General features: G+C 36.4%; 1 protein-coding gene across 2 annotated transcripts; it reads left to right on the forward strand.

The window, feature by feature from the left end:
- The first annotated feature begins 1,014 nt into the window (after positions 1-1,014).
- LOC143468326 (uncharacterized) lies at positions 1,015-14,301 on the forward strand. 2 transcript variants are annotated; one of them, XM_076965465.1, is made up of 27 exons: positions 1,015-1,162; positions 1,745-1,983; positions 2,070-2,186; positions 2,351-2,506; positions 2,878-3,008; positions 3,077-3,240; positions 3,434-3,534; positions 3,703-3,872; positions 4,023-4,141; positions 4,233-4,332; positions 4,644-4,840; positions 5,041-5,253; positions 5,404-5,547; positions 5,691-5,886; positions 6,026-6,148; positions 6,473-6,565; positions 6,679-6,846; positions 7,145-7,283; positions 7,704-7,929; positions 8,024-8,176; positions 8,316-8,479; positions 8,596-8,658; positions 12,145-12,242; positions 12,451-12,561; positions 12,743-12,976; positions 13,167-13,325; positions 13,634-14,301. In XM_076965465.1, exons 1-27 carry the CDS (start codon positions 1,137-1,139, stop codon positions 13,775-13,777), a joined length of 3,948 nt encoding a protein of 1,315 aa, XP_076821580.1. In that variant the 5' UTR covers positions 1,015-1,136; the 3' UTR covers positions 13,778-14,301. The 2 variants fall into 2 exon arrangements, with proteins under 2 accessions (XP_076821580.1, XP_076821581.1); XM_076965466.1 differs by lacking the exon at positions 8,596-8,658.
- The last annotated feature ends 848 nt before the right edge of the window (positions 14,302-15,149 follow it).

Here is a 15,149-nt window from a genome sequence, read left to right on the forward strand (position 1 = left end):
AACCATGTGCTTTCTTCGATTAATTATTATTTGTCACAGTTTTATGCAACGTTTTATTAATCAATCTTAATCTTGCAACAACTTGATCTTACAACGGTTTACGCAGCTTCGTCATTTGTTCCAACGTGGCAGTAATTGTTTTGTAGCACGTGCTGTTGACATACGTTTAATTAATAACTGCTTGCTAGATCAAACAATCAGAACATGTCATCGACTGTTTGACTTTAATAAAATGCCAAGTCAGTAGACTGTGTTTGTCTCGTTCAAGCTCCTGTAACAAACAGAGCTGAAGAAACGAACTTGCTGAGTTTAAAATTATTTCATTTAATTTACACACGTACTGGATTGAAATGGACATCAACTGGACACCTTAATTCACAGAAAACGTATCAGATTGTTTGTTGTTATGTCACACCAAGCACAAAGAATGAATCGACCACCCCAGGAAACAGATTTATTTAGCAGTCATTTCGAGTGAGACTACACTATTGATGAAAATGTGTGCTGAATAAAAATCTTTTCGAAACTGTTTTTCGTCCGACTAGGAAGCATTACTCGCGGAGATGCTAGGCTAGAGGTAAACAACTGTGAACGCTGACGTATGTGCTGACGGGCTACTGCCTTGTCGGTTCAAAATAATGAAATCATCACGCGGCGTTCAATACACCGATGTTACGAAATTCTTCAAAATCCCCTAATTATTCAAATAACGTCTTGTGATAACGAAATGCTGCAGTAATAAGAAGTACTTTGTCTCAGTAATGTCAAACTTCTACAGGGCAAAAGTGTATATTAGAAACTGCGCAAGTCAGACAAGTTGTGAAATTTGTTTCAATTGTGGTTTAAATAACGTCACCCGGAAATTAGACGCCAACCTGCGAAAACACAACTGTTTGTCTGCGCAAAGTCCAGTCACGAAGCTTATATATTAAGGTGTTGCTCTTTTCCATTTCATCATTTGTTGTTTTGTTGTGAAAGAGAAAGTTTTGTTTTCAGACGTCAATCAATAGCCCAAGTCATGAGTGTTGGTACCATGCATTAAAATTATATGTTGTGTTTTAGAGTTACAGATCTAGATTTATACATAAAGATAAACAAGAACCTGAAATCGTCTATTTGTTTGTAAACTTTTCATCATGACTTGGCAAGAAGAACTGGCACGGTAAGTTTTTCAGTAATCGACTCATTTTCACGCATGCGACTAGTGCGTATTTTGTGTTTCTCGAGTTTTGTTTTCTGCAACGTCTTGTTGCATTGTTACCATAGAGACGTACATGACAGTGCTAACTTAGTTGCCCAAAAGAGACAAAAGTTTCGCAATTTTGAATGCGTGTGCCGTGTGCCGGGTAACAATGTGAACATGTGCGTTAACTTGCATACAATTAAAGTCGTAAATTAATTAATTGTGGAAATGTATTTATGGACGCTTTGTACAAGTGTATAATCGTGTAAATTCTACGCTATGGACATCAAACCAGTATGTATGTACATAGCTTTTGCAACAAACTGCTCCCTATGCGTACAAACAATTTATCTACACTGCTTTGGCAGGGCCCAAACGATGTAGCTACGTATAATACACAAAATTACCTACACGTAGTGTGCACTTATTTTCGTAGATACTCACGATTTTAAGTAAAATATAACTAATTTTGCAGACCATGTGGTAAACATCTCATTCGGAAGTATTGCAAAACGTTGTGTTTAAGGCCATGATTCCATAAACCTTTTACGATTTTATCAGGTATGAGTCTCTCGGCTGCTTGCATGAAATGTTTGAGCGGCAGGTAGCGCTAACACCTAATTCGACCGCGGTCGTTGATGACGAAGAGAGAAAAATGACGTTTGCTGAACTTAACGAAGCGTGCGATACCTTGGCTGACAATCTTATTTTGAAAGGAGTAGTCCGGGAATCCCCTGTTGGAATCTACATGGAAAGATGCGTTGATTACGTCATAGCTTTTATTGCCATATTTAAATCGGGTAAGTGTCATTTTTTATCAATTTAATGGATAGTTTCACGGTTGGATAAAAAATGGAAAAATTTGAGCAATGCAATGTATGAGCAGGAGGAGCTTATATACCGTTGGACGTCTCCTATCCAGATGTTCTTCTTGAAGATATTTTTGCTGATGCAAAACCTGCCTGTGTTATCACGAGTTACTCTATGATAGAAAGGCTCCAGGGTAAACACTTGAAACTTACTAAATATTAGTTTTTTAAATCGTATTATCGTCTTTTATTATTCAGAGTCATCTTGATAATGGATCGAGTCTTATTTAAAACATAACATATTTTTAAGATTATAGTTTCTAAGACTTTATAGGTTAAAGTTTGAATGAAATTTTAGACAAAAACCAACAAGTTATCGTTATGGATAGAAACTGGATGACGACATTAAAATCCGAAAACGTTGCTTCAAAATCAATTATTAAACGACCCGCCATGGATCAATCCAACTTGGCATGTATCGTATATTCTTCTGGAACCACCGGAAAACCTAAAGGTCTGTTTGATGAAAAACAAAATTATGTTTCGGCTAACTTAGTTCCTATATTTCATTCTGCATTTCGACTATACTTGATTTTGAAGAACAAGATCAATTGCAACGTCCTGTAATATAAACGTAATGTACGCTTTTTAGTATTGAAAATTACACTAAGAAACATGTCAAAACTGTCATTAAAAACTTAGAAAAATACCGAACGGAAAATTTACAAACCAAAGAAGCGAAAATGTAGTAGTTTTCTTCGCAAAATTACAGATGGTTTTTGTCCAATTCTTAGTTTTTTAAACTATACTTAGTAAAAAATTGTAACTATTATCATTTTTCATTCGTTATCAGTATAAGTATGAATTAATATTGTGTGTTTTAAGGAATAATGTTGCTCCATCGCTGCTGCGTATTCTCTTACACCTGGCGTCATGTGCTGACTCCATTTAAGGCAGACGATCGTGTCGCCTGCAACGTCTTCTTTGTCTGGGAGCTCATAAGACCTTTGTTGAAGGTGGTTCTTGGTTCTTGTTATGCGTCTTTGTCTTTTTGGGTTCCTTTTTGATGTTTTATTTCTTTCAGGGAATTCCCTTATACATTGTACCAGACACCGTCATCTACGACCCTCTGCTACTTGCAAAGTTCATCAAGAAACACTCGATTACCAGGATCTTATTCACACCCTCGCTGCTGGAGACGGTGCTTGACGCTCGAAACATTAACATGTCGGATTTTTCCTCTTTGAGGTGAACTGTATTTAGATGGAGACGTGTTACGAAAACTTATGTAAATTAATGAGGAAACACTAAAACAAATTGAAGTTAGAGACTGAACTATTTGAAACGCAATACCGGTAACCGTCTCACGATCTTCGTGGGATCTCCAGCAAACAACAACCTATATATAACCTTAACCGTGCATCATGATTCTGCAATATAGGCTGATATGGTTCTGTGGTGAAGTTGTGACGACATCGTTGTTTGAACGTTGCGTTTCAAACATGCCATGGGTTAAGTTCTACAACCTCTACAGTATATCAGGTGATAGCTTCCCGGCCTGTATCCATTCCATTGTACATGCAATGCTAAATATATTTTAACAGTATGCATTTATTACTGAAGCTATAATCGTCCAAGTATTAACGGCTGTTCCCATACTGCTGCACACACATGTTACTGGATATTGATTGCTTTTTTGTCATACCGTAGAATGCCACGACGTTGCTATTGCTGATTTGAGCCAGTTTCTTCAACAGCAGACACGCGATGATAGCGTGAAGCGGCCCAAGTATGCTCCAGTGGGAAGAGTTTGTCCTGGAATTGAAGTCTATATCTTGGATGGTGAGGGAAATGTTCAACCGGTCGGAATGCCGGGAGAGGTAAGGGGGTTTTGCAATTAATAAAGCTATAGCTTTTATAGATAGTCTACGTAAGTTAATGCGTGTTTTGAGTGATTACCGTGGTTCGATAAACAATTGTTTCTGTGAACTTTTGGTTTAGGCATAACTTTGTCTAATTTTGTTTCAAAGATTTTCGTTGGGGGACCAACTTTAGCGCGGGGTTATCTCAACCGACCGGAAATGAACGCTAAACGCTTCATCAAAAGAAAGTCGGCCACGAACTCATCGGAAGAAATTACATTATACAGGTTGGTGGTCAATTTGTTTTGATGCTATTAAGACAATTGTTTTGTATGACAAACATGTACTTGGGTAAGAAATAAAAGAATTTTCTTGCAGGACTGGAGACTGGGGCTTGATGAAGTTAGATAGAAACTTGGAAATTTGTGGCAGATGCGACTCCATGGTGAAAGTGAGAGGATACAGCATTGAAATTCAGGTTTGTAAATCACAATTATTACAATATTTAGTATACAACACCTAGTAGCTAATCAATGGTGAAATTCTAAGCAAATTAAAGACGATCAACGCAAACAATAATTAAATAAACCGTCGTTACGAAAATAGGTCGAGGTTGATTTATTGCAGGACGACTCCATCAAATACAATACAAACTTACTTTAACTCATTTTATAAGTCTAAAATCTTCGGTAAAACTTACAATCTTTTATTTATCCAGCACATAAGATATAGATGTGCCTAGTTGTAGCCTACAGTAGTTAAAATTTATCTCAAATTCTGCAACATTAGGCTGTGGAGGCGGCGATCATGTCGTTACCAACAGTCAAGGCCTGTGTGGTATTGGCTTTGGGAGACGAAGGTCAAGATAAGCAGTTGGTGGCGTACATTGTAGCGGAAGACAAAGTTACAAAACGAGAAATCAAAGCAGACTTGAGAAAAAAGTTACCTTTTTACATGGTGCCTTCCTATTTTATGTTTTTGAAAAGGTAAAGAATTGGTTCAATATATTGTGTAGCCTATATAACAGGTAATTTTACTTAAGTTCTTTTAAAGCGGAATTATATAGGCTATAAGTTATACATATATATATAGCCTATATTTGTATAACGAATTACATATATACAGTTATACACCTATATATGTGTTTATTTCTGAGCATTTACTTTGAAAAATCATATTTTTGCAGTATACCGGTTGTAGCAGCAACAGGAAAGTTGGACAAGAAAGCATTACCATCTATACATTCAGCAAAGGACTTGAATGGTGATTTTTCTATGCTTGCTGATGATGAGAAAACACTTCCAACGACGGAAACAGAGAAATTCCTAGAAAAGGCTTGGTGTTCTTTGCTCCAAATGGAATTCGTTGACATTCAAGAGAGTTTCTTTGATTTGGGAGGGTAAATACGTTTTCATATGACACAAAAAGTTTAATTTTGGATTTAAAAATGCAGGATGATTTACTTTATATATATCCAAGATAGTCCACAAGTTGGCAATATTACAGAAATTTAATTTCATGTGTGTTTTTGTTTTTTGAAACCATACAGGCATTCTTTATTAGCTGCAAGACTACTTGGTATAATCCGTGAAAAATACGGGGATAGCATCACAATGCAAGTATTATTTGCTTATCCCACTATCTGTGAGTTGGGAAAATGGCTGGATAGCGAGAATGACTCGCTCAACCAAAAGTACGAAAGAATCGATTATGTGCTCATAATTTGCTCATAAGACTTCGCCTTATTTGAGAGTTTGAATTTATTTTTGCCACTATATCCCACAGAGTTATAGTTTGTTTCGCTTAAGAGTACATTTCAACGAATGTTTACTCCAGGTTTGTCTCCAAAATTGATTTGGATGCAGAAGTGCGCATGCATAAAGCTGGTCCAGTGAACCTGGACATTCAATTAAGAGCATTCTGGAGGTCGCGTGGATTTGGTTATAAGTCACGGCGAGCTCGTGTACTTCTCACCGGAGCAACCGGATTTCTCGGCGCTTTTTTGCTCAGGGATTTATTGCTGGAAACTAAGGTGAGGCTGCAGCTACTAAACCTGTCAAAAGTTTTTCATCAAATATGCTATTAAAGTAATTGCTTATACTAATAGTGTTTTCACCTAATTATGCCACATTTTCGTGTTCTCCCATAATGTGATGACTTGTTTGCAAAAGGTTCAAGTCTATTGCTTGGTTCGCCCACTACCGAACAAGAGCGCTGAAGCAAAATTGAGACAAAATCTCGATTTCTACAAAATATTTGAGCAAGAAAATTCTGATGACAAAGATCTGATGAAGGTATTTGGGTTTTCAAAGTAGGCTACATTCAGAATTATCTTTCATGCGCGGTCATTTAGTCATGTTAATAACGATCGATGACAATTCAGCCCAATGTTATCAACGATATTTTAGTGCATTGCACCATCAATTTTACATCAGGTAACCCGCTTTAACCTACAGTAACATAAAATTTTTTAAAGACTTCTGGTAGTCTGAAATTTAAGCTTCCTCTTTGTCATCAGCATGCGAAACATAAAGATTGAAAAATCGTTTTCAATATTTTTGAAACGTTGTTCCACCGCATGTCAACCTTATAAAACAAACCTGTTTTTTACTATTTAGGCTTACCAAAAACGCGTTCACTCGGTTACTGGTGATGTTGCCTTGTTTGAACTTGGTCTAAACGAGGAAGATTATACCTACTTGTCATATGAGGTATACTGTATGATCTGTAGGAAAGTGATAGATATGCGTTTGTTCTGCAAAATCAGCCAGTTTTCTTACAGTACTTTGCTTTGTCTTCACATTTTTGTGTCTGGTTATTCCAGGTCGATTACGTCATCCATGCGGCGGCTTACGTCAACCTTGTTTACCCGTATGAAGCGCTCAAGGGCGCCAACGTTACAGGTACCCAAAACGTGTTAATTTTTGCTCGAAGTGGAAAGGTTAAACCTGTGCATTACGTCAGCACCAACGCTGTTTTCGCAAACGGCAAGGTGAGCTCCATTACGGATTTTGTATCAGTGGAAAGTGTAATAATAATAACCCCGTCCTTTTTATGCATAAAGTTTTAATTTAAATAACTAGAACTAAAAGCTTAAGGCTTAACTAAAAATACTTCGTTATTAATTTCAAAAAAGCTCATCTAAAACAAAAAAGCAGGCTTTGGGCCCACAATGGCCCTAGACGTTTACTGGTCTCCTATACCTTAATGCTTAATGAGACAGCATGGTGACTCCCAAATTTTGTAAATTGTTCATATCAGGAGCGTAATGGCTTTGCTTATTTCTCTAGGAAATGTGCCAGGAGATATCATCCGCAAGCGAGGACACCAGCCTACTAGAAAATGGCTACGCACAGTCCAAATGGGTTGCAGAGCAGTTAGTAAGAAACGCAATATCGCAAGGACTTCCTGCTACCATATACAGAATTGGTAAGCTGGCGCATGATTAACCAGAACAAGCTTGCGTACTAGATTATCAAATTAAACTTATGAGTAAAAACCTGTCACCAATTAATGAACATTCCCTTTTAAAAGTTTTTCTACGTTGTCAATATATTTCCCGCTAATTGTTTTATTCTTATTTGGTGTTTAAATTTGCATAACTCTTGATTTCGTAAAAACGCATAACAAACGTTACATTTTTCAGTAAGTGATTTTACAAGTTGGCACCATATAGACTAGGTTTACTTTGGGAGTAAGTGAACGTGTGAGCTTTGAATTTCCTATTTCAACACTCTGTCAATCTTTATGGAAAAAGCTGGTCGCGATATAATGAACTTAAATAGTCAACAGGAAATTGATAAAACGTAAATATATAAATCGAAAACATAACAACGTTTCATTTCCAAGGCAACATTTCTGGAAGCACATCATTCGCTTCGTGGAATCCTTCTGACTTCATTCTTTTGGTTTTGCGTGCGTCGTTAATTACGTCATCATGGCCTGATGTTGACTGGACAATAGAAATGACTCCCGTCAACTTCGTGAGCAAATGCATCGTAAGATTGTCTCAAGAGCTTCAAACTTCAGTGCACAAAATATTTCATCTCGTTCAACCAAAAGCTATCACTGGAAAGTAAGACGGTCATTAAAACATCTGCCTTCTTGTTTGCTGTTTTGCTTCGAGTTGTTCCACACACGTGCTTATTATCAACCATTCGTCTTCATAGGTGGCTGTACAAGTGGTTGAAGAGTGAGTTTGGATACAAGCTTGATTTGATTCCATTGGTAGAATGGTGTTCACGCATTCAGAACCTGACAGAAAATACTTCAAATGGACATCCAAGTGTGAAGAAAATCTTGCAAAGCATGGACTCGCCACCGTAAGTTTAATTTACTTTTTCAATTTTGCTAGTATAGCCTAAACTAACTTGAGTTGATGGTAAATAATATCCCAAATAGTTTTAAGGTAAAGATTGTCAATCATTTCAACATTTTCATTCATTGTCAACTTTCTCTCAGAGACGAAAATTTATTTTCGTACAAATCGACTTTTGATCAAATCAACTTGAATAGTGCGTTGAAAACAATACACCTAACCTACCCCGATCTGGATGGAAAGTTGCTTCGCCATTACATTGTACAGCTTGCCAAGCAAAAAATTATTGCTTTTCCTGTTGAAAGAAGTAAGATTAGATTTTCTTAGAAATAAACTTATGACAACCATAACGAAGAAAATGAATTGTTAATTCAAATCATTGGTGTAATTTTCAATTTCTATGTACTCTTCTGTACTACCCAGATCTCATAATTTGCAGCCAAAGTAATAGGATATCAATAAGCAAAAGCCAAATTTGCAGAAAAGGTATCGTAGGCATGCAGTTATACAACGCTCTTCGTGCATGCTAAGACAGTTTTTTTACTGCGCTTTTATTTCGGCAGCTTATCAATTGCATGGGTTTTGCTTTTAAGCCTCTTCGTATGACACGAGGTAATTAATCTAACAGCTGTTCATTTCTCCTATTTTTATTTCTTTGCCTGAACTACAAGACGTGTTATATTAAGCTTTAAAATATTTCCCATGGTGATAGGTAAAATCATCTTCTGTCTATTTAAAATGAGGTAAAAGGGGAGAATTTTAACATAGAACTACAGTATATCCATTGATCAATGTGTTTTGAGTTTTCTCTTGATACTAAGTAGTAATTTCTATGATTACATCACGTTTTGAGATATTACTTTAGGGGAGTCCCTTGTAACACTTCCACTTTATTAAATTTGCATTCATCCATTTATAAACGCACAGTGTGAGCTACTGAGTTCTCACAGTTCTGTTCCAGACTATTGTCAAATGTCCATGATTATATCGGTTGCCGACTTGCCGTCATAACCGGTAGGCATGTCGGTAGTAGATGTAGAATGCTAGAATCCACATTCCATAGAAATTGGGAAAAAGTTTTTTTTCTGATTAGATAGCCTGTAGGTCAAGAGTCAAGATCAGAAATACTGTACAATAGTTGCGCAGGGTTGCGGTGAGAAAGCTAAACTAGGTTATTGGTAGTTTGGTACTACAGTACTAGTATCGGTAGGCTACCATGGAACTTATACGGAACACTCATGCACTTTAGGCCTTAAATAAATATTGAATTTTGAATAGCCTATATACATTAATTATTTGTGACTGTGTTTCAAGCTTTTAAAGCTACCGTACTTGACCATTGTGATAGTGCCATATCATTGGACATCAAGTGTTAAATTTTTGAATCCAATATGCCAAAATGGAAAAATAGTTACGAATCTGGTAGAAGGTACAAGCTTATTTGGGAAAAAGAATTTCCGTGGATCAAAAAAAATCCTAATACTAGACAAGAAGAAGCGTATTGTGCTATTTGCCAAAAATCTGTTGCTCCTCGTAAAGCTGCTATTAGTCAACATGGTCAAACAAAGGAACACAAGCAAAAAGTCTCTGCCCAATCAAATTCAATCAAACTTACCAATAATTTCAAACCCGCACCCAAGTCATCCACAACGCAAATGCCTGAATCATTAGTCTCCGGTAATCATCTCATAAAGTCATAAAGTGTTGTTTATTTTAATTTTCTGGGATTGTAGGCCTAGCTGTAAGATGAGTACAGGTAGGTAAATGCTTAGCTTAGGACTTCTGCTCTACTAGGCTACAGTATGACAGTTCTGACACTATGGGTGGATGGACAACAAATTGGAAAGTACCGTATGTTAAGTGCTGTGCAGGCCTTTAAAATTAAGGCAGCGTCTATTTCACCGGCTGCCGGTTACCAAATTTCGAAAAAACAACTTCAATAAACAGCTAGCCGGTTACGCAATTGGTATTTTCTTGCTTTGATAAATGGCGGCCGATGAAGTAGCCACTTGTTATATCGGCAATTGTTTACCTCAGACAGCAGTGTATGGCAGTTTTCGCCGATATCTCCGGTGTACAGTTGTGCAAGGAAGCAGTTAGTGTGCAATGCAACTTGTGGCCCAAGACTGTTCAGCGTTTTTGCAGGCAAGGTGGGCGCTATACGATAGAAATCGGGTGAAAAGTTAGTGTTGTCTTTTAGAGCTATCGGTTTTAAATTTTGCAGTAAAAATTGGAGGAAAAGTTAGTATCTCCTTGTTTTTGAAACACTGATTTTTAGCCCACGATTTGGATCATACCTTGCCTGCACAAACGCCGGGCAGCATTGGGCCACGAGTCGCAGTGCACACCAGCTACTTCCTTACGAACCGTAATTTTTCTTCTGCACTCTCGAGATCTCAGCGAAGACTGCCATACTCTGCAGTCCAGCTCTTATCCAAGTTGGAAAATACAAATATGGTAAATGGCAGTTATACGCTGGTCAGCGAATTGAAACGTATGCTAATTGTCAACTTAAAATGGCGTACTAATTTTTCAGAATTGTAAATTAACCTAAAACTAATACCCTCTGACCCAAACTCTCACTTTGCTTGATCAAATTATTAAGCTAGGCTGCGAATTGAAACAAATGCTATTTTTCAAAAAAAAATAACATTTTTTCCAAAGTGTAAATTCATTTAAAACTAATCCCCTCTAACCTAAACTCTCACCTCTCATAAATAAATTACTTCAAAAATAGATTTGGACAAAATAAAAGTCCAACATTAACGATATTCAAACTCAAAATCTCCAACATATGAACCCCACTCTTAACCATTACGCCACCGCATTGCTTTCTTCCCCTCATTCAAAACAAGAGTGATAAACCCATCAATGAAAATCTGCCAGTCACTGTATTGTGATTTAGCAACTGCGGTAAGCGGACATCGGTGAAATACTGGTATTCACTTTGTAAAGCTAATTGTGCATGTAATGGTTATTGTTTTATCTTGTTGCGATTTCTCCCCCGAAAATAACAAACTTTCCAATCTGAACCGGTTCCCTTATTTTATGGAAATCTGAGATTACTTCTTCAAGCGTTGTTTGTCTTACAAACTAGCTACGTAACAAGTTCTTAACGCAGAAAAGTTTTTTTGCAATTCTAAAATTACTTAACGGTCCAAAAATAGAAAAATTTATCTTATTTTGCGGGATTTTATTTGTTGTTTCTTGCTTGTTAACCAAACCTGCTAACCTTAAACTTTCTACTTTGGTAGTTATCCCCTGTTTTTAATGTATGGTTTATCTACCTTTTAATCTATGTTTAATTTGAGTTTAATTTTAAATAACAAAAATGGTCTGTTTGGATTAGTGGTTTCTATTGAAAAATTTGGATCTCTTATACTTTTGCACTCCCACTTGAAAGCCTGGATGGGAAGGAATTATCCATAGTTGAAAGTGTGGCACTTGTCCGCATGAGATTCTTCCACGTGCATGCCGAATTGTCTTATCTTCTCTCCGATTTATAATAAGTTATAAACAAAGAAAAACTGGTTGCTTGCACGCCAATTTATAACAAATAAACAAAGAATTAAAGCTTCCATACACGCCAAGTTTTGTGTCTTTGCATGCACGATTTCTCGTCAAAAACTTTAATATTTTTCAATCGGGGGGAGTTACGAGGTAATACAAAAGAAATTATGACACAATGATTCCTCAATACTCGATCCTGGTATGGGAGTGCAAAAGAGGCCCATGCAAATTTTGCTGTCCATCAAACAAACTAAGCCGCTAGCAACCTTTTGATCCAATAAACCAAAATGTTGCCCACATATTTCATGTATTTCATTTCATTCATTTCATGGATGAGAGACAGCCAAACTTCCACAGTGCTTGAAACATGTTTTCAGTCCCAACTATGAGTGACACAAGCTTAGGTTGTGTAAAGCTGTATTACAGCTTTCCGTTTTAAGTTTTCCATTATATGTTTTACAGGAGGATCGGCGTTACGGGGTAGAGTAGCAGTGGTAACTGGTGCCTCTAGTGGAATTGGGAGATCAATTGCGCTGTTCCTGACAAAAGAAGGAGCAAAGGTCTGTGTATTTACAGATACATGCACAAATTAGTCGCATCTATTTCAACATTTCATGTACATAATCAATAAATTGTTGTACAAAATTTTTGAAATTTAAACCATTTTGTCCAACATCCACAATGCTCAAGTAATAATGTGTTTCTTTGTTCTTGATGACCCGATTCTTTCCCTCTCGCTGATTGTTGCCTACTTACCCAACTGTGCAGGTCTGCATCGCTGCAAGAAGCCTTGACAAACTAGAAAAATTGAAACAAGAAATTAATAAAGATGGAGGTGATGTCACTGTTTTTCAATGTGATGTCACTGTCCGTGGTCAGGTAATTAAGTATTTGAAGTTTGAATTAATTATTATCACTTGTGAAATGTATTTCATTAATATGTTGAATTTTATCATTAACTTAATAAAGTAAATTCTTTTTTAACTTTTTGTAAAGATAACGATGTATATGTTATTGTTTTTTTCTATTCAGTATGTAATTGCACTTCAGTTTTTTCCAGGTAATGAACCTAGTGCAACATGCTGAGAATCTTTGGGGTGCTGTTGACATATTAGTCAATAGCGCTGGGGTTATGTATTACACCCATATGAGCAATGTTATGATGGATGATTGGGACAGCATGATAGATATAAACTGCAAAGGAGTCACAAATAGTGTTGGAGCTGCAATTCCTGGAATGATCAAACGGAATCGAGGCCATATTGTCAACATTTCATCTGATGCTGGACTTAGAGTGAGTCTGTCTTGTGTCAAGTTGTAATTCAGTATTTGAAAGTTATGGTCAAGCTAAAACATTAATTGTTCAGTTGAGTCAGAAGTTATTGTAACTAAGTTGAGACAAGAAGTTCTATTTGTTTTAATGTTGTAAATAATAAAATGTTATATGCGAAAATGTATCTTTGAATGGCTTGTTTCATTTCAAGGGTTTTCCTGGCCTGGCTGTTTATTCTGGCACAAAATTTTTCGTGGAAGGTTTCTCGCAAGCCCTTCGTCATGAGATGGTTGACAAGGGGATAAAAGTGACTTGCATCCAGCCTGGAGATGTAAAAACCAACCTTTTAAGTGTCACCAAAGATGAAGATGTGAGTAAATGAAAAATTTAGCTTTAATTTCGTTTGAAGTTTCATATCGGCTTTCGAGATGCATTTGCGCTATTGAAAAAGTAATGCAATGTAATGGTCAAATGTTCAGTAAAAATTGCTCTGAGCAAGGTGCTGTACTTCACATTATAATTATTAATTGTTACCTAGTAATTTTATGGGTTGTTTATAAGTGAAGTTGTTGGTGAATACGATTTTTCTCAAATTTGAAGGTAAATAACTTCACAAACATTGCACAGCATTAAAAACGTTGCTAAATTTTGATTTTAACCCTGTTGATTGTGCAACAGGCTCGCAAGCAGTATGATGGCAGTACCAGTTGCAAGATACTTGATCCTGAGGATGTAGCGAGAGCAGTTGTGTACATTCTGTCTCAACCTGATTATGTTGCTATCAACCAACTTTTAATTGAACCTAAAGAAGCCCCCATTTGAGAAGCTACTTTCTGCGTTGGAAATCGTTTGATGTGTTTGTGCAATGGAATGTTTTTACTTGTAATTTTATGCGGTGGATTTTGTTTTTTCAATAGTGCATTTTCCGTAGACAATTTTTTTTTTGTTTGAGTTATGTTTTTTATTTTCTTATTTCTAATGCTGAAGTAATTCCAAACATCTACTAATAATATTAACTTTACAATTTTAGCAATATCTTCTATCAAATACAAATAGTGTTTTCCACATCTAACTCAAACTTTCCAAATGCCCTTTAGATATCAGGATTTATTGACAATTTTTAATTTTTTCTTAGTGTTCTTTTAGCGGAATTACTGTGGTATAAATTTGTATACGCATTTCTTTTTAACCATACTTGCAGCTCGTGTGATTCTTTCCTCTAAGGTTGTATGACATGGTCACTAAAGTTTACAGTATACTTGCATGTGTTTCTTTTGGTAGTGTTTTGCACTCCGTTGTCACTACGAAAAATCAGTATCCAGTAAATATAGTTTCGGTTCAATCTAGCGAGCCTGTTTTATCTTTTGTCTATTCATACTGCTTTATAGGCGGCGCAATCAATTTTCTAGCAAATACTGTGTAGTAAAAAGTGTGGTTTTTTGCATTTTAATTTTTCCAATTTACCAAATATAGTTAAGCTTCCATGTAAAAAGTTTAATTGCCATACTTCAGCGTTGATACTGACATCGAACTACGAAATAATAATTTTCCTTCTATACCAAATGTTACTCGTGAAAATTAGTCAATACTAATTTAACTAATGTATTGCTTAGTCAAAATTGCAGGCCCAGAAAAATGGTCGTTCAAAACAGCTGACATACCAGGCGCGTGAAAAGATACGTCTTGCTCACTAGACAATTTACTTATCCTAAGAATCACAGTCGTCGTGATATGTGGTTGATTGAAGCCAGACATTTGCATCAATGGGTATTTTTCAAATGAGTCGTTTTGTGTATTACGTACAGTGCTTTATCACTTGACTAAAAATGGAAAGCGCCCAATTTCTTAGCAGGAAATGAAAACAGAGGAACTCCCACCGGAAGTATAACTGCCGTGACCTCAGGTGATGAAGGGAAAACACCTAGTTTCAGGAGAAGTCCTAGAAATAGAAAAAACCCTTAAGTTCTGGACAAATCATAAATATAGGGAAAGTCCTAATTTGTAGACATTTCCTAAATATAGGGAAAGTCCCCAATTGCTAAACAAATCCTAAAAGTAGGGGAATCACCTAAATTCAAGAAAATTCCTAAAAATGGGGAAGTCCCCTAATTTTTAGACAATTCCTAAAAGTAGGGGAATCACCTAAATTCAAGACATTTCCTAAAAATAGGGAAATCCCCTAAATTTTAGATAA

This window comes from Clavelina lepadiformis, chromosome 8, assembly GCF_947623445.1.
Source record: "Clavelina lepadiformis chromosome 8, kaClaLepa1.1, whole genome shotgun sequence".
Taxonomy (NCBI): Eukaryota; Metazoa; Chordata; class Ascidiacea; order Aplousobranchia; family Clavelinidae; genus Clavelina; species Clavelina lepadiformis.